The sequence below is a fragment of the Phyllobates terribilis genome, unplaced genomic scaffold (genome assembly GCF_046119375.1).
Source record: "Phyllobates terribilis strain yellow unplaced genomic scaffold, ASM4611937v1 Scaffold_11__3_contigs__length_659146591, whole genome shotgun sequence".
Taxonomy (NCBI): Eukaryota; Metazoa; Chordata; class Amphibia; order Anura; family Dendrobatidae; genus Phyllobates; species Phyllobates terribilis.
In genome coordinates, this window is record NW_027362771.1 from 131,483,914 (window position 1) to 131,507,904 (window position 23,991).

The following is a 23,991-nucleotide window of genomic DNA, read 5'->3' on the forward strand; positions in this document are numbered from 1 at the left end:
TCACACTGGTAACACCTGCTTTGATTTAAAATAACCCTTGGAGGCAGGTTCTCATGCAGATCAGTGTTCTGTCTATAGTCTGGAACAGCTCATTTACATGTAAGAAAAACGTGGATTTCTCTGGAATAAGACGTCAAATCACAGATATCAAGGTATCATTTTATTCAGCTTCCTATGACCTACATGCCCATATAAGATCAAAGAGCCTCGGCACTCAATCGTCCTTTTGCAAGAGAAAATTTATTGACTTTGTGAAATAAATCTGTACACAGAAATAACACCAAAACATTTCGGTCTTAGCGACCTTCTTCAGTTGACTGTAGAAAATAGGACAATGTCATAGACAATTAGATACAGAACGATACAAATATCATTTCTAGATGACATAGTGAAAAAACAGCATATCATAAGTAGTGAAACAGAAATCCTTCCTATTATATTATACAAGTGTGCACAGTAATGTATAAGCGAAATATATAGCTTATAGATACACAGTATACTTTTCCATAATATGTAGGAAAATCACAAAGGAGGGGGGGGAAGAAGGACAGGGAGAAGGGGACAAAGGGATGGAGCACATAGGTATGGGGGGAAGGGGAAGAAAAAATAGAACACAAGATAGCTGGCAGAAGTGGGCACATACCGGGTAATTCTGCGAGAGATGTGAGCAACAAGTGGGTCCCAATAGGGCTGCCTAAAGGTGAGAAGGTGAAAGAAATCAGAGGCAAGGACCTCACAGAGTGCGCCAGAAAGGCGTGCTGAGCCAAAGGTTACCTGCTGAGAAGCGGTTGGGGGCATGGACATCACAACGCGGTCTCCACCGCTAGTTGGAGTAACCATAAGTGCAGAGAGGGAGGTTAATAAAGGGTCTAAAATGCAAAAGACGCGCGAATCCGAAACGCCGGACCGCGCATACCGGAAGTGCCATACGACGCAACCGGAAATGACGTTAGCGGGTCACCGTCTGCATTCCACAGAGGGAGAGCTGCAAAACCGGAAGTTCCGGTTTGAAGCAAACAGGAAGTGACGAAAGCCGGTGCGTTCCATGAAGGGATCACTTGCGTTCCAGGACGGTGTACATAGCCAGGGGAGGGAAACAACGAGAGGTATAGATGGAAAACGAAGGGGAGGGGGAGAGGACCACAGTATAAGGTGAATCTGCAACAAAAGAGACATAAGTTAGAGCGCACCCGCGAACTTACATAAACACGCCAGTCAAAAACATGGTGGCAAATTGATTATAGGGTAACACTGCGTCAAAACAGTAATAAATAATAATAAATGATAATAAATAAATAATAAACTAAATATTTGAAAATGTACAACAGCGAACCAGATGGACAAAAGAATCTTAGGCCCACATGTATGGGATAATCCACCCCGATTGAGCGTGTGCGCTCTAACTTATGTCTCTTTTGTTGCAGATTCACCTTATACTGTGGTCCTCTCCCACCTCCCCTTCGTTTTCCATCTATACCTCTCGTTGTTTCCCTCCCCTGGCTATGTACACCGTCCTGGAACGCAAGTGATCCCTTCATGGAACGCACCGGCTTTCGTCACTTCCTGTTCACTTCAAACCGGAACTTCCGGTTTGCGCTCTCCCTCTGTGGAACGCAGACGGTGACCCGCTAACGTCATTTCCGGTTGCGTCGTATGGCACTTCCGGTATGCGCGGTCCGGCGTTTCGGATTCGCGCGTCTTTTGCATTTTAGACCCTTTATTAACCTCCCTCTCTGCACTTATGGTTACTCCAACTAGCGGTGGAGACCGCGTTGTGATGTCCATGTCCCCACGCGCTTCTCAGCAGGTAACCTTTGGCTCAGCACGCCTTTCTGGCGCACTCTGTGAGGTCCTTGCCTCTGATTTCATTCACCTTCTCACCTTTAGGCAGCCCTATTGGGACCCACTTGTTGCTCACATCTCTCGCAGAATTACCCGGTATGTGCCCACTTCTGCCAGCTATCTTGTGTTCTATTTTTTCTTCCCCTTCCCCCCATACCTATGTGCTCCATCCCTTTGTCCCCTTCTCCCTGTCTGTCCTTCTTCCCCCCCCCTCCTTTGTGATTTCCCTACATATTATGGAAAAGTATACTGTGTATCTATAAGCTATATATTTCGCTTATACATTACTGTGCACACTTGTATAATATAATAGGAAGGATTTCTGTTTCACTACTTATGATATGCTGTTTTTTCACTATGTCATCTAGAAATGATATTTGTATCGTTCTGTATCTAATTGTCTATGACATTGTCCTATTTTCTACAGTCAACTGAAGAAGGTCGTTAAGACCGAAACGTTTTGGTGTTATTTCTGTGTACAGATTTATTTCACAAAGTCAATAAATTTTCTCTTGCAAAAGGACGATTGAGTGCCGAGGCTCTTTGATCTGATATACCAGGGTTTGGCCCCTACTCGTGCACACTCATAGGGAGTGCAGTGATTTATATCTTTACTACATGCCCATATAGACAGCTTAGAAGGATTCATCCTACTGACAGATTACCTATAACTTTATGGTATAGCTAGCCACTGCTTGTTAAAATGTTTACCAATATTTCAATGTGAAAAAAAAACATGCAGGATGTGCCCATATATATATTTGGCCTAGTCTAGAAAATAACATAATACTTTCAAAGTAATACTATTTTTTTTATTATAATCACCTTTCCACTCTATACATTTAATTTATTGATCAAAAATTAATTCTAATCCTTTGGGGGGGAATATTATCCTGTACTGCAAACTCCGACTTCACAGCATCAGTTACCATCTTGTTTGTTGTAAATTTTTATTTTTTTTAAAGATTTTTATGTGTCTCAGAAACAGATAATAATCAGATGAGTCCAAATCAGGAGAATATGACAGATGATCAGCAATTTCAAATCTTATTTTCCAGCAAAAACTCAATGAAATCAGAGTCTTGTAGGCACATTATCCTGCAAAAAAACAAGATGCATTTGGAAAGTTTTTGCTGAATTTCTAATCTTCACCTGACATGGTTAACTTTTCTTAATCACAATTTCAAAATGACAAAACCTTTTTTGCTAAAACTTAGCACGTGCACTTGCCACAGTTAAGACTTGTTTCCATAGCAATGGGATTTATCAATACCACCTCATACATATAGATAGCACTTTGTATACACCTCATAGTCTTGATAATGTTCTGGATTAACTTCAATGGATTGCAGGAGAGGTAAATGTAGCAATTTTCTTATACAAGCTAAAGAAGACAGAAAAAAGAGTCAAATTTAAAATAAGCCTACAAAATTACCTAGAATGATATTTTTTGTTCCATTGTAGTTCTGTGTCAAGGACATCAGCAGGGGGATCACGCAGATCCCACCGATGCCACCAATTTATCAAGGAGAACACCGGAGGCATCACACAGATCCCACTGCTGCCACCAATATGTCAGGGAAAGCAACTCCGCTGCCTACAATCGTCAGGACAATTACGCAATTGACTGACGAGTGATGGACAAGGCTACGACTGTTTTCACTACTAGGCCAGTTATTGGGGAACTCACAATGAGCTTATGGTATATACAACTCCAGTTACAATGCATGGAATTTATATATTCCTGGACCCGTTGAAGCACTGAAAGGCACGACAAGTCCATCGTCCTTTGTGTGTTCAAAAAACTCTCCTGCATCCAATCTATGTTTTAATTTTTGTTGAATAAAGGATCTTTCAAGGGATGGTGTTTGCCACCTTTCTTCTTATTTTTGCACATTTTGGATTGACTACATTTTTTGTGATGCCCCGAGATCCCTGTTGTCTGATGGAATAATATGTCCATAATTAACAGGACATCGAGGCGGACTTATGATATATGGTGCTGGAATCTTTGCTATTTTTCCAATATATATACACACGTGGCCAAAATTGTTGGTATCCCTCATTTAATAAAAGAAAAACCCACAATGGTTACAGAAATAACTTGAATCTGACAAAAGTAATAATAAATTAAAAATCTTTGAAAATGAACAAATGAAAGGCAGACATTGCTTTTCCACCCTGCTTCCACAGAATTAAAAAAAAATTAAACTCATGAAATAGGCCTGGACAGAAATGATGGTATTCTTAACTTTATATTTTGTTGAACAACCTTTTGAGGCAATCACTGCAATCAAACGATTCCTGTAACTGTCAATGAGACTTCTGCACCTCTCGACAGGTATTTTGGCCCACTCCTCATGAGCAATCTACTCCAGTTGTCTCGTGTTTGAAGGTTGCCTTTTCCAGACGGCATGTTTCAGCTCTTTCCAAAGATGCTCAATAGGATTTAGGTCAGGGCTCATAGAAGGCCACTCAGAATAGTCCAATGTTTTCCTCTTAGCCATTCTTGAGTGTTTTTAGCTGTGTGTTTTAGGTCATTATCCTGTTGCAAGACCCATGACCTGTGACTGAGACCAAGCTTACTGACACTGGGCAGCACATTTCTCTCTAGAATCCCTTGATAGTCCTGAGATTTCATTGTACCCTGCACAGATTCAAGACACCCTGTGCCAGATGCAGCAAAGCAGCCCCAGAACATAACAGAGCCTCCTCCATGTTTCACAGTAGGGAAAGTGTTCTTTTCTTGACATGCTTCATTTTTCCATCTGTGAACATAGAGCTGATGTGCCTTGCCAAAAACTTCCATTTTTGTCTCATCTGTCCATAGGACATTCTCCCAGAAGCTTTGTGCTTTGTCAACATGTAGTTTGGCAAATTCCAGTCAGGCTTTTTTATGATTTTTTTTTCAACAATGGTGTTCTCCTTGGTCATCTCCCATGAAGTCCACTTTGGATCAAACAATGACAGATAGTGCGATCTGACACTGATGTTCCTTGAGCTTGAAGTTCACCTTTAATCTCTTTAGAAGTTTTCCTGGGCTCTTTTGTTACCATTCGTATTATCCATCTCTTTGATTTGTCATCAATTTTCCTCCTGCGGCCACGTCCAGGGAGGTTGGCTACAGTCCCATGGATCTTAAATTTCTGAATAATATGTGCAACTGTAGTCACAGCAACATCAAGCTGCTTGGAGATGGTCTTATAATCTTTACCTTTAACATGCTTGTCTATCATTTTCTTTCTAATCTCCTGAGACAACTCTTTCCTTTGCTTCCTCTGGTCCATGTTAAGTGTGGTACACACCATGTCACCAAACAGCACAGTGAGTATCTGTAGCCCTATATACAGACCCACTGACTGATTACAAGATTGTAGACACCTGTGATGCTAATTAGTGGACACAACTTGATTAATCATGTCCCCTTTGTCACATTATTTTCATGGGTACCATCATTTCTGTCCAGGCCTATTTCATGGGTTTAATTTTTTTAAAAATTCTGTGGAAGCAGAGTTGAAAATCAATGTCTGACTTTCATTTATTCATTTTCATAGATTTTTAATTTAATATTACTTTTGTCAGATTCAAGTTATTTGTGTGACCATTGTGGGTTTTTGTTTCATTAAACCAGGGGTACCAACAATTTTGCCCACATGTGTATATATATATATATATATATATATATATATATATATATATATATACATATATATATATACCGTATATTCCGGCGTATAAGACGACCTGGTGTATAAGACGACCCCCCTACTTTCCTGTTAAAATATAGAGTTTAGGATATATTCACCGTATAAGACTACCCCTTTTCCAACGCATACCAAACACCGGTAAAAATTAAAAAAAAACAGATTTGAATTTAACATGGTCCTTTTTTAATTTAAATTCTTATGACATGCAGGTATATAGCAGGAAAACTGTCACTCATAAACATATTAAAATAGGGGGGACCCCACGTCATTTTTTTGGGGGGTCCCCCATTCTAATAGCTAGTAAAGGCTAGGTATTCAGCTGGGGGCTGATATTAGTAGCCTGGGAAGCTCCGTGGGTATTACCCCCTTCCCAGACTTCAAACATCTGCCCCAGCCGTCTGCTTAACCTCCGCTAGAGACTATAATGATGGTGGATCCCACGCCAATTTTCTTTTTAAAAAATCCTTTATTTTAACACTAAATGACAATTGAGGGGTTAATAAAGATGCAGTCCCTAAATTATTATTAATTTTGTAATTAATTTTTCCCAAAAATGTTGACGTGGGGCTTCGCCATATTTTTGTGTCCAGCCAGGTACAGCAGGCAGGAACGGGCTGCCCCCAACCACCAGCTGCCTATTTGTACCTGGCCGGACACAACAATATAGGGAAGCCCTTTTTTTTTTAATTATTTCATGAAATAATTAAAAAAAAAAAGACGTGGGGCTTCGCCCTATTTTTGTGTCCAGCCAGGTACAACTAGGCAGCTGGGGGCTGGAATCTGCAGCGCAGGGTGGCCCAAGCTTTCTGGCCCCCCCCGCTGCAAATTGCAGTCCGCAGCCACCCCGGAAAATGGCGCGTTCATAGAAGCGCCATCTTCTGGCGCTGTACCCAACTCATCCAGGGCCCTGGTGCGGTGGCTCACTGGGTAATAAAGGGGTTAAGGCCAGCTTGGCATTATCAGCTGGCCCTAAGCCCGAAATTCATGGGGTCACGCCAATATTAGACATGACCGCCATGAATTTCTAGTAAAGTAATTTAAAAAAACACAAACACCCAGAAAAAAGTCCTTTAATTGAAATAAAGACACAATTTTTTAATGTTCTAAATTAAACCATACTTACCATCACGCCCATTCCAGCTGAAGCCAACGATCTCCTGCAATAAAAGTAAAATAATAAAGCAACCTCATCCTTACCTCTCCATGGTTCCCAGGACCGGTCCAGCTCTGCTACATTCACATGACAGGCTGCACCGCAGCAGAACGCTGCCGTTCAGCTTGCCATGCGGCAGACACTGAGAAGCGCAGGCATGCTTGTGCTCCTCAGTGTCTGACTGTGACGACATCCAGATGAGCCGAGATCATGTCCAATGAACTCGGCTCACCTCATGCACGTCACTGACAGCGTGGAAAAATTCTCCTGCTCTCCGCATGCGCAGTAGAAGTTTCCCACGCTGTCAGTGACGGACGTCCAGGAGGTGAGCTGAGTTCATTGTCGGCTCATCTGGATGCCGTCACAGCCAGACACTGCAGAGCGCAAGCATGCCTGCGCTTCTCAGTGTCTGCGGGATGACAGGCTGGATGGCAGCGTTCTGCTGCGGTCCAGCCTGTCATCTCGATGTAGCAGAGCTGAAGCTGTCCTGGGAACCATGGAAAGGTAAGGATGAGGTTGCTTTATTATTTTACTTTTATTGCAGGAGATCGTTGGCTTCAGCTGGAAGGGGCGTGATGGTAAGTATGGTTTAATTTAGAACAATAAAGAATTGTGTGTTTATTTCAATTAAAGGACTTTATTCTGGGTGTTTGTGTTTTTTTTAACTTTTACTATGGGGTTAGTAATGGGGGTGTCTTATAGACGCCTCTCCATTACTAACCTGGACTTGATGTCAGCTGGCATTATAAGCTGACATCAACCCCAGCCCTATTACCCCCTGCCACCGCACCAGGGCAGCGTGGAAGAGCGAGGCTAAGTGCCAGAATTGGCGCATCCTATGAATGCGCCATTTCTGGGGCGGCTGACGGCTGGTGTTTCTAGCCTGGGAGGGGGCCAATATTCATGGCACCCTTCCTGGGCTATTAATATCAGCCCCCAGCTGTCTGCCTAGCCTTTGCTAGCTATTAAATTAGGGGGGACCCCACGTCATTTTTTTTGGGGGGTCCCCCATTTTAATAGCTAGTAAAGGCTATGTATTCAGCTGGGGGCTGATATTAGTAGCCTGGGAAGCTCCGTGGGTATTACCCCCTTCCCAGGCTTCAAACATCTGCCCCAGCCGTCTGCTTAACCTCCGCTAGAGACTAAAATTATGGGGAACCCCACGCCAATTTTTTTTTAAATAAATCCGTTATTTTAACACTAGATGACAAGTACAGTAACCAGCACTGTCACTGTACTTCATATATATGTGACTGACATGTTTCTATCTATCTAATCTATGTGTGATGCTCTATCTTTCTGTTATAAATTGTCGGGTACCGCTGCTGAAATGCCGGCCGGCTTTTTTAAAGAGACGGTGCATGAAAACACTATTATTTGTTTTAATAAATCCTTTACACTAAATGACAAGTACAGTAAGCAATACTGTCACTGTACTTCATATATATGTGACTGACATGTTTCTATCTATCTAATCTATGTGTGAAGCTCTATTCTTTCTATTCTAAATTGTCGGGTGCCGGCTTATGCCGCTGCTGAATTGCCGGCTTTTCATATATTGTCACAGAAGCGATGCGAACTTCCCTGCTCCGGACACAGCGCAGCGCTTCTGTGACAAGTGAAAGCTGTCGGCACAGAAGCCCTGCGCTGTGTCCGGAGCTGGGAATACGCAGCGATGTGTCAGTTTCAGCACAGAAGCGCTGACTGTCTGGACCTACAGCCGCCGTATTTTAACTCCCTCCACCTTATATTAACTCCGACATGGCAGGGATACGGCCACGGCAGCTTATTAACACCCCCAGAGTATCCCCGCATGTCAATTTCTGAAAGTTCAAAAGCATTACCGGCGTATAAGACGACCCCAGACTAGACAGAAGATTTTTCAGTCTTCAAAAGTCGTCTTATACGCCGGAATATACGGTACTTATTTACATATATATAAATATATATATATCCCAATACGATCACTGCCAGCTCCACAATGGCAAAAAAAGGAACTACTAGCTGCCACGTATCCTTGCTTCCTTGCACCAAGAGCCTACAGCAATCAGGTGAGCTGATTACTCTTTTTTCCTTTTGTGTCGCCATGGAATGGCTCAGCGCTTAGCGGAGGGAGATGCTCCTTAGAAAAAAGGACAGAACTACAGCAAGCCGTATCTTCCAGGACTGACAAAAGACCAAAACCCAAACTCTGATTTTTATTAGATCAAAGTTACGTCCATATACATCCCCTTAATGAGCTCATATGGGGGCTGGTCGTGGGATGTGCTAGGTCTTTTAAAAGATTATGAGATCCCCTACTTTCAGGATATCTTTGCCGCTGGCGGGCCCAGAAAGGAGATAGTGTTGTCATATTTCCTATCACTATTTTACCTTTCTAAAGAGATGAAACATGGCATGGATAGCTCCAACCAACTGACCTATATTAAGTTTGATGTGTTCGGCCGGCCTTATGGTGATGTGCATGAATGCGTTATGTTCATCCCTTTGCTATGATGCATGAAAATATATCTTCCATAAATATGGGATTGATGCAAACCCCAATATTCATCACTGATCAGAGCGTCTGAGACAAATCCTTTGAACAGAGGAAGCTCTTGCCTCGTAAGTGTACTTCTCCGCCCTGACTAAATGAATCCTAGCCTTGTTGACTTGTTCTCAGAGATTCCTTGTTCCTTGTCCCTACTTCAATGGAGGCTAAAGTGTCAGTTCTTTCTCATTTCCCTAGTTATGATTAATCCCATATGTTCAATGTGAGGGTGTGTCCCCTCTACAGAGATGTCTTTATGGATTTTACATTTCTTCTCTATGACATTCTATTTTTATTAAATTATTTTTATGATGCATTTTTGTCTAAGTGAAGTTATTAATTACTGTGCAATTGAGTGTAATATCTGCAGAATTATTTATGGCTGTGTGACTTCATACAGAATTCTTTAATTGGAAGTCCAGAATGCATCCCAATAATCACTTCATCACCCCAATTATCAGCAGCTCCAAAACCCTCCAGAAATATTTGGATCAAACATATTATTGATATTCGTTGCTATTATTATTGGTTTTGCACTTAAAAGAGTTTTCCAACAAAGTTCATTTAAATCTACATTTTAATCAATAGATCTTTCAATAGTAATAAGTTCCACAATTGGATGTGTTTAATTAAAAAAATGTCCCTGTGCAGAGATAATCTTATAAATGTGCCCCTGCTGTGTACTGTGTAATGGCTGTGCCTGCCTGTGCAGGAACATGGTCTGATCATACCACAGCTCCTGGGCAGGGGAGGACGCAAAAGAGTATATAGACAGGACAGCAGTGGATCACAGCTGATTCTTTATGTGAGACAAAACATTGCTTAAAAACAGGCAGCAAAATGTTTTACCTTATAAAAAGTATCTGCTGCGATCCCATGCTGTCCTGTTATCCTTTCTGTATACTCTCTTTTGCCTCCTCCCCTGTCCAGGAGCTGTAGTATGATCAGACCATGCTCCTGTACGGTCAGACACAGCCATTACACAGTACACAGCAGGGGCACATTTATATGAATATTTCAGCACAGAAACATTTTTTTAACACATCCAATTTTGGAACTTATTTTTATTCCAAGATCTATTCATTAAAATGTACTTTGTGGGAAAACCCCTTTACGGTATATGTACACATTAAGTATTTGGTGCAGAAATTTCTGAACCATTTCTGCATCTCGTGGCAGGAAAAACACAGGGAAAAAACACAAATTCCTTGCATTTTTGCTGCAGATTTTTGCCCCAGTCATTAGTATGGGTGAAATTTGCAGCAAAAATGCTGAAAGAATTGATATGTAGCGGATTTAAATCTGTACCATATCTGCAAGTCACAAATAAGCAATGTGTGCATGACACTTCAGGATTCTCATTCACTTTGCTGACATCAGGAAACCCTCCAGGTTTTGTGACAAATCTGCACTGAAAAAACGAAGTAAAAACACAATGTGTACACACAGCTTTAAGGTTTAAAGGGGATATCTGGCCTTAGACTGCAAGTCTTTTTGTGACTGCAGACTTGTGAATCCTCACATGCCACACATTGCTTTCTGTGAGGATTCTCCGGTGTGGGTGCCAGGAGCACCAGGTGCTTGACTGTAAGTCTTCAATTTGCATACATGCGGTTATGTGCAATCTAGTTGTGCGCGGCCTTTCTCAAGTGTACTGGACACACCTAGCTGGAATGTGGCCGGGAGTATGCAAATCATATACTTGCGGTCACATGACCGCCTGCTCCCGACGTCGGCGTCAGAGAATTCTCAAAGTGTGCAATGCATGGAATGTGAGGATTCACAAGTCTGCAGTCACATAAAATGACTGCACACTTATAGCCTAAGGTCAGACAATCCCTGTCACATGGATATATAGTCTGATCTTGTAGTAGCACGAGCAGAAGTAGTTGAATAGATTAATATAGAGAAACATACAGCTTGTATATTAATCATTAAAATCCCTGCTTTTTCTGCACTTAGCAGTCAAGTGGCTGTACTAATCAGTGACTGACAGCTTTGTTGGTATGCACACTTTTAAAAGGAAGGCTGTCAAATACTGGACTGCTAAACCAAAAATGAGCTGTACTGAATCTTTGCACACAAGCCTATATATTAATCTGTTCAGCTTTTCCTCCTGTATAACATACCGCCATAGGCCATAGACGTCACTGTATTTCCAAGCTGACAGATTACCTTTAGGCTGAGGCAACATTGTGTCTTTGGCCACCACACAGGTTGCACAGCCAAAGATCGTTATGTATTGATACTTCATCGCAGCATAATGTACAGTAGGTGAATGGGGGCACATTGTGAACCTTAGAGTACTGTGTCAATCCCAAATAGTCATATACAATCTGACTTTTGAGACTTGCTTGTTGAATTGCGTCCCCTGTATCACATTACACTGTGAATCAGCATCGGCATATAGCAAACTTTGTCAAAGTCACCATGTAGCCCCAACCTTTGAGTAACACTCCAGATACTATGTTACACCTTGTGCAGCACCTGAAAGGTGCATTATGCAAACATTACCATTTTGGTATTACTTGAATGAATGTGTCTATCACCAGCGCCATATCGCCTGACTAGGCAAGTAATCTAGTATACTGAAGTTCCTTATGGTCCTTCCTTTAATTGCCCTTAAATTAATGATTTAAAAGTAATTACAATTGCCTATGTGGAACATATGTTCCCAATAAAGTAAGTGGGGAAACTAATAAAGGTGGATGCTATGGCTGCTGAGAGGTCAACTCTCGTTCCTATTCCAACTGTTATAAAAAACAAACCAACGCTCAATGCTTACATTTACTTTGGTTTCCGGAAAAGTCCTCAAGGAATTGCTGAGTTTTTTTCACCTGAAGCACAATTCTGCAGTCAGGTGTTAATATCTGTTTGTGTTGTACATGGCAAAATCCGGAACCTTGTGTAAGTTGCAAGTTGATACCTAGCTCCATACACAGATCACTTATAGTTAATGTTCTATGGGTAAAAATGAAACAACTTAGATTATAGTTTATTAATATTTACTTGAGCATTATTGTATTTCATTCTGTATATTGTGAATATTCCTACATCTCCTGCAGGCTGAAACATTTTACAGTTGACATGAGACAGGACATGAGATGCCTAGCTGTAATGCAATAACACTACATTTACTGTAAGACCTTGATCTCCATTATAAATCATCTGTATGCATGGTTTATTTAACCACTTCCGCTCCTTGTAGTTGCGACACCTTGATGTACTTTTACAGTAGCAGTGCTAGCTGCCACAACTCCTGGGATTGGACAAAGCTATGAACCCAACAATTAATTCTCTCACTGATTGTGGCACTGTACTTTGGGAAAGGGAACTGACAACCAGGGCACAAACTGGGACCAGATTATACACAGTAAGGTTAGGCTAACAATAATGTTCAGGATTAGTTTCTAATGGATCCAGTTAAAGATATACAGTAATTGGAATGTAACAGAAACACATCCCACATGGTCAGCATCTCAAGTTAGTGGTGTAGCTACCGAGGAAGAGGACAGAGGGGGTGGTTGCCTCGGGCACACTCAGAATGACTGCCACTCTTAGATGTATCAAAACATGGTGTTCCTGTCCCACCACTCTCTATTTTTTAGTCTGCATGTTGCTTTATACCTACAGCTTACAGAATGACAGGGGCACACACAGGAAGTCAAAAACATGGTGCAGGTGGCATGATGATGTAACCTCGTCACTCCATCCAAGGTGTTGAGTGTGCCATCAAACTTGCCAGGATCTGGGGACAGCTAAGTATGTATATGTATATATACTGTATATCTATATATATACAGATATATATATATATATATATATATATATATATACTGTGTGTATATATATACAGTACAGACCAAAAGTTTGGACACACCTTCTCATTTAAAGATTTTTCTGTATTTTCATGACTATGAAAATTGTACATTCACACTGAAGGCATCAAAACTATGAATTAACACATGTGGAATTATACACTTAACAAAAAAGTGTGAAACAACTGACAATATGTCTTATATTCTAGGTTCTTCAAAGTAGCCACCTTTTGCTTTGATGACTGCTTTGCACACTCTTGGCATTCTCTTGATGAGCTTCAAGAGGTAGTCACCAAAAATGTTTTTTTACTACAGGTGTGCCCTGTCAGGTTTAATAAGTGGGATTTCTTGCCTTATAAATGGGGTTGGGACCATCAGTTGTGTTATGCAGAAGTCTGGTGGATACAGAGCTGATAGTCCTACTGAATAGACTGTTAGAATTTGTATTATGGCAAGAAAAAAGCAGCTAAGTAAAGAAAAACGAGTGGCCATCATTACTTTAAGAAATGAAGGTCTGTCAGTGTGAAAAATTGGGAAAACTTTGAAAGTGTCCCCAAGTGCAGTTGCAAAAACCATCAAGCGCTACACATGAGGACCGCCCCAGGAAAGGAAGACCAAGAGTCACCTCTGCTTCTGAGGATAAGTTTATCCGAGTCACCAGCCTCAGAAATCGCAGGTTAACAGCAGCTCAGATTAGAGACCAGGTCAATGCCACACAGAGTTCTAGCAGCAGACACATCTCTTTGACAACTGTTAAGAGGAGACTTTGTGCAGCAGGCCTTCATGGTAAAATAGCTGCTAGGAAACAACTGCTAAGGACAGGCAGCAAGCAGAAAAGACTTGTTTGGGCTAAAGAATGCAAGGAATGGACATTAGACCAATGGAAATCTGTGCTTTGGTCTGATAAGTCCAAATTTGAGATCTTTGGTTCCAACCACCGTGTCTTTGTGCAACGCAGAAAAGGTGAACGGAAGGACTCTACATGCCTGGTTCCCACCGTGAAGCATGGAGGAGGAGGTGTGATGGTGTGGGGGTGCTTTGCTGGTGACACTGTTGGGGATTTATTCAAAATTGAAGGCATACTGAACCAGCATGGCTACCACAGCATCTTGCAGCGGCATGCTATTCCATCCGGTTTGCGTTTAGTTGGACCATCATTTATTTTTCAACAGGACAATGACCCCAAACACACCTCCAGGCTGTGTAAGGGCTATTTGACCAAGAGGGAGAGTGATGGGGTGCTACGCCAGATGACCTGGCCTCAACAGTCACCAGACCTGAACCCAATCGAGATGGTTTGGGTTGAGCTGGACCGCAGAGTGAAGGGAAAATGGCTAACAAGTGCTAAGCATCTCTGGGAACTCCTTCAAGATTGTTGGAAGACCATTTCCGGTGACTACCTCTTGACGCTCATCAAGAGAATGCCAAGAGTGTGCAAAGCAGTCATCATAGCAAAAGGTGGCTACTTTGAAGAACCTAGAATATAAGACATGTTTTCAGTTGTTTCACACTTTTTTGTTAAGTATATAATTCCACATGTGTTAATTCACAGTTTTGATGCCTTCATTGTGAATGTACAATTTTCATAGTCATGAAAATACAGAAAAATCTTTAAATGAGAAGGTGTGTCCAAACTTTTGGTCTGTACTGTATATATAGATATATATCTATATATATATATAGATATATACTGTATATATATATACATACAGTATATTGTGGTAAGACGACTCGCTCGGCCGTTTTCGGAAGTAGATTCAGGAATCAGGTTTTCTCTGCAGGCTTTATTGTATGGCATAAAGTCCTGCAGCTCCAGCAAAATACACATGGCCTTACGGGCAAAATGACAAAAAAAATAGTGACTGAGCATTTAAGCTTGCTCAGCCACACCCTGAGGGGAGGTAGGGGGTGAATGACTTCCCACTCGTGTCTACGCCATTCACACCAAACCACGCCCTTTAGGTGAATTTAACCCCCAACATATAACATATAATATTACTCCTTAATTTTCTGGAGCTTTATTACTTTTTTCGGAGAGGAAACTCAGGGGGAATTCTTAGTATGTATGGAGGGGACTCAGGCACCATCATTATATGTGTAGGGCTCAGGGGGCAATATTAGTATATGTGGAGAACTCAAGGTTACAGCACCATAGACTTGCAGCGCTGGGGTCCTGGGTTCAAATATCACCATGGACAATATCTGCAAGCAGTCTGTATGTGCTCTCCGCGTTTGCATGGGTTTCCTCTGGGTGCTCCAGTTTCCTTCCACGTTCAAAAAATATACTGATAGGGAATCTAGATTGTAAGCGCCAAAGATGACAGTGATGATGATGCCTGTGGAAATTAATGCCGATATATAAATAAATGTGTGGACTCAGGGGTTATTATTACAGCCCTGCTCATCGTTATTGGCACCCATGAAGTTTAAGTACATAATGTGGAATATATCCTGAAAAAAATGAATCAAGTTTTTTTGTAAAATAGGAAGGAGCAAATGATAAACAATAATTTAAAACAAAAATCAATGTGAGGGAAAAATAGCAAAACCTAATGCTTGCTGTGACACTGGTATTGGCACCCTTTACATTAATTTAGTATGGAAACACATTTTGACTCGCCTGTGGTAAATCACAAAAGAGATTCACCTGTGATTAATTGTCAGTGGCCATGTGACATGAATTAGCCAATGAATGATGACTTCAGTGTTTTAAAAAGACACATTGTAGGCCCTGTTCCTTTGTCACGATGGTGAAGACAAAGGAGCTGTCTGAGGACATCAGAACTGGTATTATTAGCAAACACAAGACTTCCAAAGGGTATAAGGCTATCACCAAAGACCTTGGTATGTATCCCAGTTTCAACAGTGCGCAATGTTATGAAGAAGTTTGCCAAGCATGGAACATCAAGAACCTCCCTAGACGTGGGGAAAATTGATAAGAGATGTCTTCAAAGGTTGGTGTGAATGGTGGAAAAAACACCATGTCAAACATCCAAAGACCTGAAGGCCAACCTGTAACAGTCTGGGGTCATGGTTTCAACAAATACCATACGCCACACACTAAACCAAGCAGAGCTTTATGGGCAAAGGCCAAGGGAGAAACCATTGCTGAAGAAAAGACATAAAAAGGAATGACTGATCTTTGCCAAAGAGTACCTTGACAAAGCTGAATCCTTCTGGGAAAATGTTCTGTGGCCAGATGAAGGATTCATAATGCTGTGATTGTATCACAGGAATCATGAAATCAGAGAATTATCAACAGATTTTAGATCGAAATGTCCTACCCAGTGTAAAAAAATTACTTTGAGTTTAAAATCATGGGTTCTCCAGCAAGACAATGACCCAAAGCACACATCCAAAAGTATACAGGAATGGTTGAAAAAGAAAAAATGTCATGTTTTAAAATTGCAGCAATGAGTCATAACCTTAATCCCATTGAAAATCTTTGGGGTGAGCTGAAATCTGCCATTGTGAAAAAGAAGCCTGAAAATATTCAAGACGTTGAACAAACTGCAAAGGAAGAGTGGGAAAAAATTCCAGCTGAGAAGTGCAAGAAGCTTATAGATGGGTACAAGAAACGTTTGGAGGCTGCCATCAATGTCAAAGGGTGTGCAACCAAGTATTAATTAGGGGTGCCTTTATTGCTGCACATGCTGTTTATTCTGTTACTTCTTTGAAATTGCAACATGGAAGTTGAAAAACAATGTTTTATTGTTGCATTACTTTGGACCACTAAGTAAAAAATCCTGAGGATATAACTTTGGTACATTTCCATTTATTTCTGAAGATATTGTACAGTCTATGAAAAAAATTAAGGGTTGTCAATAAAGGTGAGCAGCACTGTATATGTGTGGAACTCAGGGGGCATCATTACTGTGTGTGCAGGATCAGGGGATATTATTATTCTACATGGAGGAACGTAATGGACATTATAACCTTACAGGAGCTAAGGATAGTATTACAAGATGTGGGGGGGGACTCAGGGGGCATTATTACCATACATGGGAAATTAGGGGCATTTTTACTTTTGTTAAGATACTTATAAATGCTAAAGGGACACACAGGGGACATTTAAAAAGCATAATTACATATAGGCCCACTGAGGTATTGTAACTGTCACAGGGGCACACAGGGGGCACTACTACTTTCTAAGTGGTAAAATGTGGGCATCAATACTTTCTATAGAATTTACAGAGGGCATTAATATTTTATTGGGGGCAATTTTACTATCTAGAGGGCACTAGAGAGTCTTACTATGTAAGAAGCAGAGTGGTGGGTATTATTAATATGTGGGACACCAAGAGGAGCACTGCTACCATGGCACACAGCAGATGCACTAATAGGGACAAATACGGCAGCAGCAGCAGGCTCAACATTAGTGTATTAGGAGGATGGGGAGTTTGTGTCTGTTATAAATAGATAGGGATGATGCATATAATGTGGGAAGTCAAATGTGTCTTTGTTTGCACATCATTAACATGTCTATCGATTCTGTGATTTCCATAATTCCATGACTTTTTCTTCTCGGTGTTGCAATTTCATTGTTGAGGAGTGAATTTCATACATCTATCAGTTTTAATCCTATCTGCAGAATATCGCTATACAACTTAATATAGAAATGTCTTATGAATGGTTTCCCTTTTACCTTGTCACGACAACAATGTGAAATCGATCTTTTATTTTCTGCTGTATAATCTCCTTAGTTGTCCTTTGAACTTTTCGGGCATGCTTGACCCATTTTTCACAGCGCTCCAAATCATAAGATCTCTTGAGCCACTGCAGCTCTAAAAAATAAATGTAAATGCTCAGTAGATTTGTCCTCATATTGCCTGTTCAGCTGTGTGTCTTTTCTATTTTTTTCAATATTTTACAATGATATTGTATATCCAATCATTTTAGAAATTAATTGGCCAACTCTTACCTCTGGTCTATAGATGATAAACCTAGAAGAATTATGCATTATGAACTAAACAAAAATGTCTTTCTACATCAACACACATTGCTCAAATACTGTATTTTCAATTTTTCAATCCAAAGTACGAAATGGTACATATAGGGGAAGGTATGGCTGTCGCTTTAGCCAGCTCCCAGATCCTGAAGAAGAGGCGAGTGCAAGAGAGCAATGAGATTGTGCACTTCAAATGTCTTTCCAGCCCCTGCAACCATGACTACTCACTCTGCAACAGTTACGAGAGAAGAGCGCAGAGACATATGACAGCTATGACAAGTGGCATTCTGTAATCAGGCAGAGAGCTTTATGAGCGCTGTCCTTAATTATAAAGGATGCAGATAGGGGGTTAGCTGTGGACTATAAGAGATAGCGGCTTTGTAGCAAGATTTATTCTTTGCTAAAAAAAAAAAAAGCGTGACTTTTAGTCTGAGATCAAAGGGGTAACATTTCTTCTTGTGAAGAATGACATGCCTGGCATGTCAGTATAAGGAGACGTATAGGCCGTGCAATGTTCCTCTGGGAAATTAAATATGCAAATTGCCTCTTTAGAGAGGAAGTGGACTTGAATCTGAACGGTGCCAAGATACGATCGTCCAGGCTATAAACCAGGACTCAATGAGCTGCTGCGAGTGCAGCTTCAGTGACGGGCGGTAACGTCATAGAGGTCACTAAAGTCCCACAGACAGTTCACTGCGAGCCGGGACGATGAACTGCCGTGATCTTAGTGAGATCACTGCGACCACAGTGAGAAATTCTATTTCAGTTCATTGTCCTGGCTCGCAGCGAACTGTCTGTGGGACTTTAGTGACCTCTATGACGTGACCGCCCGTCACTGAAGCTGCGCTCGCAGCAGCTCATTGTGTCCTGTTTTACAGTCTGGACGGTCACATCTTGGCACTGTTCAGGTTGTAAACCAGTTATTATAAACATGGATTACAGTGTGGGACAGTATGTTGGACAGGTGAGTATTATGGTTGTTTTTTATTTTAGTTTTTTTTACAGAAGACAACGACTTCAGGGAATTACGTGTAAAAGTGAGCATAATGTGTTTTTTTATTTTATTCTTAATTTTACATGTGTTGTAGACAGCGGGGGCTGGCTACAACTCTCAGCATTGTCTCTTGCTCACACTGATCTCAGCGCGAGCAGGGGACAATGATGAGAGATGCTTCCAGCAGCTGTCGGGGATCAGTGCAAACTGTACTGCTGATTCCCAGGCACCGGTACGTGTCACGCTAATGACACAGGGATGTCATTAGTGTGCACGTGTGCAGCAAGCAGTTGTCTTTTCTTTCTTTGTGTTGTAATTTCAATGTTGAGGAGTACACTTGGGAACACATCGTCAAGATCTGCTGCTGGCTGCTTTCTTTGCAATTACCCACAAAGGACATCACAGATGTGCTCAATAGGAGACAAGTCCAGAGAAGCTGCAGGTCATAATAGCACATCTACACCACGCAGGCTGCTCACAGTAGTATGAGCAACATGCAGCCCGATGTTATGTTGAAATATGGCAACTGGTCACCTTAGAAAAATGGGCTTACCAATGATTGTACAATCAAATCAATGTAATCAATGTAACAATGAGTTGATAGTTTACCTGTAATGACAATTAGAAGGGTCCGACTACTGTACATTATGGCACCCCACATCATAATTCCAGGCATAAGACCGGTATGAAGTTCCCTCATGAAGGTCTCTTCATGGAGTTGCCCACGTGGTCTCCAGACCAATCTCTGGCTATCATTGCATCCAAGAGAAAAGTGTGATTTTTGTGCAGAGGATAGACCTCCATTCCAGCCTTTATTACAGTCTTGCTCTGCACCATGATAGCCCTTGGGAGAGGTGGCATGAGGTTAATGGAACCTCTGTAGCTGGACATCTGGATCATAGCCCAATGTCTTGCAAATGCTTTCTGATGGTTTGCGTAGATACTGTTTGACACCTAAGTCTTGGTATGTGATGTCCAATTTCACTTGCAGTTTAGAATGGATCAATTGTTAAACAGGTGGTACTACCATTTCTCCAAAGTGTCATAGGAGCTGTTTTTTGACATGACAATGCCAGGCTGCACATTGCCCATGCTATTGTAAATGTGTCACCCTGGCCTGGATGCCACAAAATGTAATAAAGCTGTGTCTGAGAGCAAGGGGGAGGTTCTCTAGTCAGGGGAACATTAGCATGCAATGCCTCCTGTCTCAGGCCAGTAGGGGGAGCTGGCTGCCCCTATAAAAGCTGGTACTGGGGGCAGGGTTAGAGAGAACTTGATGGCCTGTCTCAGCACTGAGACTTGTCCCAGAGCAGAGCAGGGACAGAGAGTTGCACTGCACCTAAGAGGAAGTGTGGCAGGAGGAGAGCCACAAGCCAGAGACAAGAGGCGAAGAGAGCCTGTCTTGGCAGATAAAAGACTTACTTTACCAGACTTTGGTGTCTGAGGCTGGGAGGATTCTACATCCTCCAGCAGAGAACCAGTCCGCAAGGGACTGTATATTCCTTGGCCTAAGAAGCCTGGAGGCCCTGCCACAACCGAAGGGACCAGTAAAGCCGTACAACGCTGGGAGCAGAAAGGAACCCACGTCGCAGGCCATACAGGCGAGAATACACAGAAAGCTCGGAAACGTGGGCTGTTACCCTATAACGAGGAGATAGCCAGAAGGAGCGCAGAAAGCACGGTAGGCCTACACCCTCACCCTGACCAGGGCCAATTTCCCCGTTGCTCTCAGACATCCAGGTCCCCTCCTAGCTGGGACTGTTTATGGGTCAGTTTACCTGCTTTAGTAAAGACCCTGGACTGCAACCTGTTGTCTGTGTGCTCCTTTGCTCCTCCAGCACTATCAGCACTGGGACTCTCACTACCATCACTCCCACCATCCACTACACTGCCCTGGGGCCGCACTCTTCCCGTGGGGAGTCATACTACCCTAGCAGCACACCTCATCAGCCCCAGCGGTCTGCATGCAGCGGCGGTTCCTAATGACCGCAAATCCACGGGTGGCGTAGTCGGACATAATCAATAGCACATAATGGACTACCACTGGCCTGACCACCCTGAGCCACGGAACCGGGTTGCCACTACTACTCCCATCGTTCCCTATTGCCCGGATCCGAGTGCCCCACGACCCAGGGGGCGAGTCAGCTTTGGCGTAGTCGGCAGGATTTCGTGCCCGTAACCTCCGGGTACTGCGTGCCTGAAAGAGACTTTTGTAACTTACCTGTGGCGAAGTTTCCCGCCGTCCGGAGTCGTTTCCCGCCATCCGGAGCCGATTCCCGCCATCAGACGCCATCTTGGACCGTTTCCCGCCGTCTTCTGCCGTCTTTCCGCCATCCGCAGCTGCTTCCCGCCATCGGACGCCATCTTCAGGACGCCGCGCGGGAAGAAGAGGGGCGTGGACGCCGAAAGCGCGCGAGATCCGAAGCTCCGCCCCACGCACCGACGCTGCGCAAGGTCCTGGAAGGGAGAGAGAGCGACGCTAACGTCATCAGGACGCGACTCCAGGTCCTCGTCCATAGCAGCAGCAGCGGAGCCGTGGCCTACAGAAGAGGATCGTCGGAAGGTAGGCCACGCTTAACTAGGGGGGAGGAAGATGTCGGACACAGAGGCCCCCACTACCACCAACGCAGCTGCAGCAGCGGTGATGCCCTTTTCCCTGCCCTACATCCCTGGAGCGGCCTGGCTGCCCAAGTACTCAGGGGAGCCCCATGCCCTAACTGACTTTAAGGAAAGGCTGTACAGTTTGTTCCAGGTTTACCCCCTGACAGAGGAACAGAAGGTCAGCATATTAACAGGGCAGTTAACTGGCGCAGCCCAGAGGGAGGTAAAATCATGGCCCACTGAGGAGAAAAGGACTGTGAAGGGTATTCTGGCCCGGCTGCGGGGTACCTTTGACACACGTACCTCTGCTGAGATTAAAATGAGGTTCTATGGATGTAAGCAGCGGGCACAGGACAGCATCAGAGACTATGCCCTAAATCTGCAGGAAGCCTTGAGGGCTATTCAACAAACTGACCCTGGCAGTGTGCAGGAAACTGATAAACTGCTAACAGAGCAATTCATAGAAGGTCTGCTGTCTAGCGCCCACAGGGCCCAACTGCGCCTCATGTTCTTTCAGAACCCCGACCTGACCTTTGCCCAATTTAAGGACAGGGCCATAAGGGTGCTCCGTGAATCTGCAACCAGTGGCGCTATAAACCCCCGGCGCCCTGCTCTCACCAACCACCAGGAGGCGGCGCCCTCCTCTATGGATCCCGTGGGGGCTGATGCACAGGCCCTGAACCAAGCCCCGTCGAAAGACCTGCACCACCAAGTCCAGGAGCTGACCAGGAGCGTCGCGGCGTTGACCAGGACCGTCCAGGCGTTGCAAGTGGACCCGTCAAGACCCATCGAGCTGGCTTCAAGTCCGGAGGATGTCCCGTGGCGTCGACAGAGGAGGATCCCGTCGTTCCGAGGGAGGCCCACAGACCGCTACGCAGAGGCTGGACAGCCCATTTGCCGTCGATGCAACCAGCCCGGACACATTTCCAGGTACTGTAATTTAAACGGGTCCAACCTGGGGCAGAGGGCCAACCCCCCCAGGCATAAGATCACCAGGCCCTTATAATTGGCGTGATAAGTACGTTGGGGGGCGCCCGGTTTTACCCGTGGTGCTGGACGGTATCCCCATGAGCGCCTTGCTGGATACTGGGTCACAAGTAACCACTATCCCTTATGTACTTTTTAAGCAGTATTGGACTGATGCTGATATCACACGGTATCCAGACAGTAACTTGAGCATCATCGCCAGTAATGGCTTACCCGTGCCGCAGATGGGGTTCAAGGAGATGACCATTAAGATTGGTAAAGTTGAACTGCCGGCACAGGGAGTGATTATTGTGGACATTGACCGTCGTGAAAGTCACCCTAAAATAACTGTGGGTACTAACGTGATTGAAAATTGTCTTTCAGAAGTAATTGTAATTCTACAACAGGTGGCGGTGAATGCTAGTTCCAGCCAACAGAGAGTCCTCAACAAGGAGATAAAAGCCCTGATGAGACGGCAGCAGGTAGAACTGTCTGGTGGTGAGATCGGTAGCGTAAGACTGAGTGACCCATTCCCCATTTCCATGCCTCCCAAAAGTGAAATGATGATCTGGTGTCGGACTGCAATCGGGTTGAGAGGTAGAGACTACCAAGCCATGGTAGAACCCGTGTACTCAGACAGCAGGCCCACCATTTTGACCGCCCGGGGGGTGGTTGATGTCCGTCATGGGAGGGTGCCCGTCCGCATCCTCAACATTGGGGAGAGGGAAGTACACTTACCCAGGTACGCTACACTCGCCAAACTGTTTGTCGTCGAACACAAAGCTATCAGGGCCGTGGAACCCTTGCCTCCATCTCCTCAGGCGGAGGGTAATGGCTCCCAGAAACAAAAGGAGGACTGGTGCCAGAAACTCCATGTGGGTGCTGACTCCACTCCCCTGCACCAAAAACAAGGAGTCTACCGGGTGGTACAGGAGTACGAGAGAGTCTTTAGTAAGCACCCGCTAGACTTCGGCAGAGTAAAGGGGATAGAACACCACATCCCCACAGGGAGCCACCCACCGATAAAAGAAAGACACAGACCTGTACCCCCTGCACACTACCAGAACGCAAAGGGCATGCTAAGAGAGATGAAAGAAGCTGGGGTCATTAGAGACAGCTGTAGCCCCTGGGCAGCCCCCTTGGTTCTGGTCAAAAAGAAAGACGGCACCATGAGAATGTGCGTGCACTATAGACAAATCAACCGTATCACCCACAAAGACGCATATCCGCTGCCTAGAATAGAGAAGTCTTTAGCCGCACTAAAATCAGCTAACTTCTTTTCTACTTTGGACCTTACTAGCGGGTACTGGCAGGTTCCTGTGGCAGAGGCTGACAAGGAGACGACCGCCTTCACCACCCTGATGGGACTGAGCGAATTCAACTGTATGCCTTTCGGGCTCTGCAACGCACCAGGGACCTTCCAGCGGCTGAT

At 43.7% G+C, this 23,991-nt stretch overlaps 1 protein-coding gene across 1 annotated transcript in view; it reads right to left on the reverse strand.

Moving 5' to 3' along the window:
- The window catches only part of LOC141165026 (uncharacterized), a 105,882-nt gene that overhangs the window by 59,295 nt on the left and 22,596 nt on the right, over window positions 1-23,991 (reverse strand). Inside the window, exons 2-4 of the mRNA XM_073650677.1 lie at window positions 17,696-17,834; window positions 12,018-12,193; window positions 3,150-3,226 (exon numbers count right to left, since the gene is read on the reverse strand). Coding sequence (XP_073506778.1) covers window positions 3,150-3,226; window positions 12,018-12,193; window positions 17,696-17,834 — 392 coding nt within the window. The remainder of the gene's footprint in view (window positions 1-3,149; window positions 3,227-12,017; window positions 12,194-17,695; window positions 17,835-23,991) is intronic.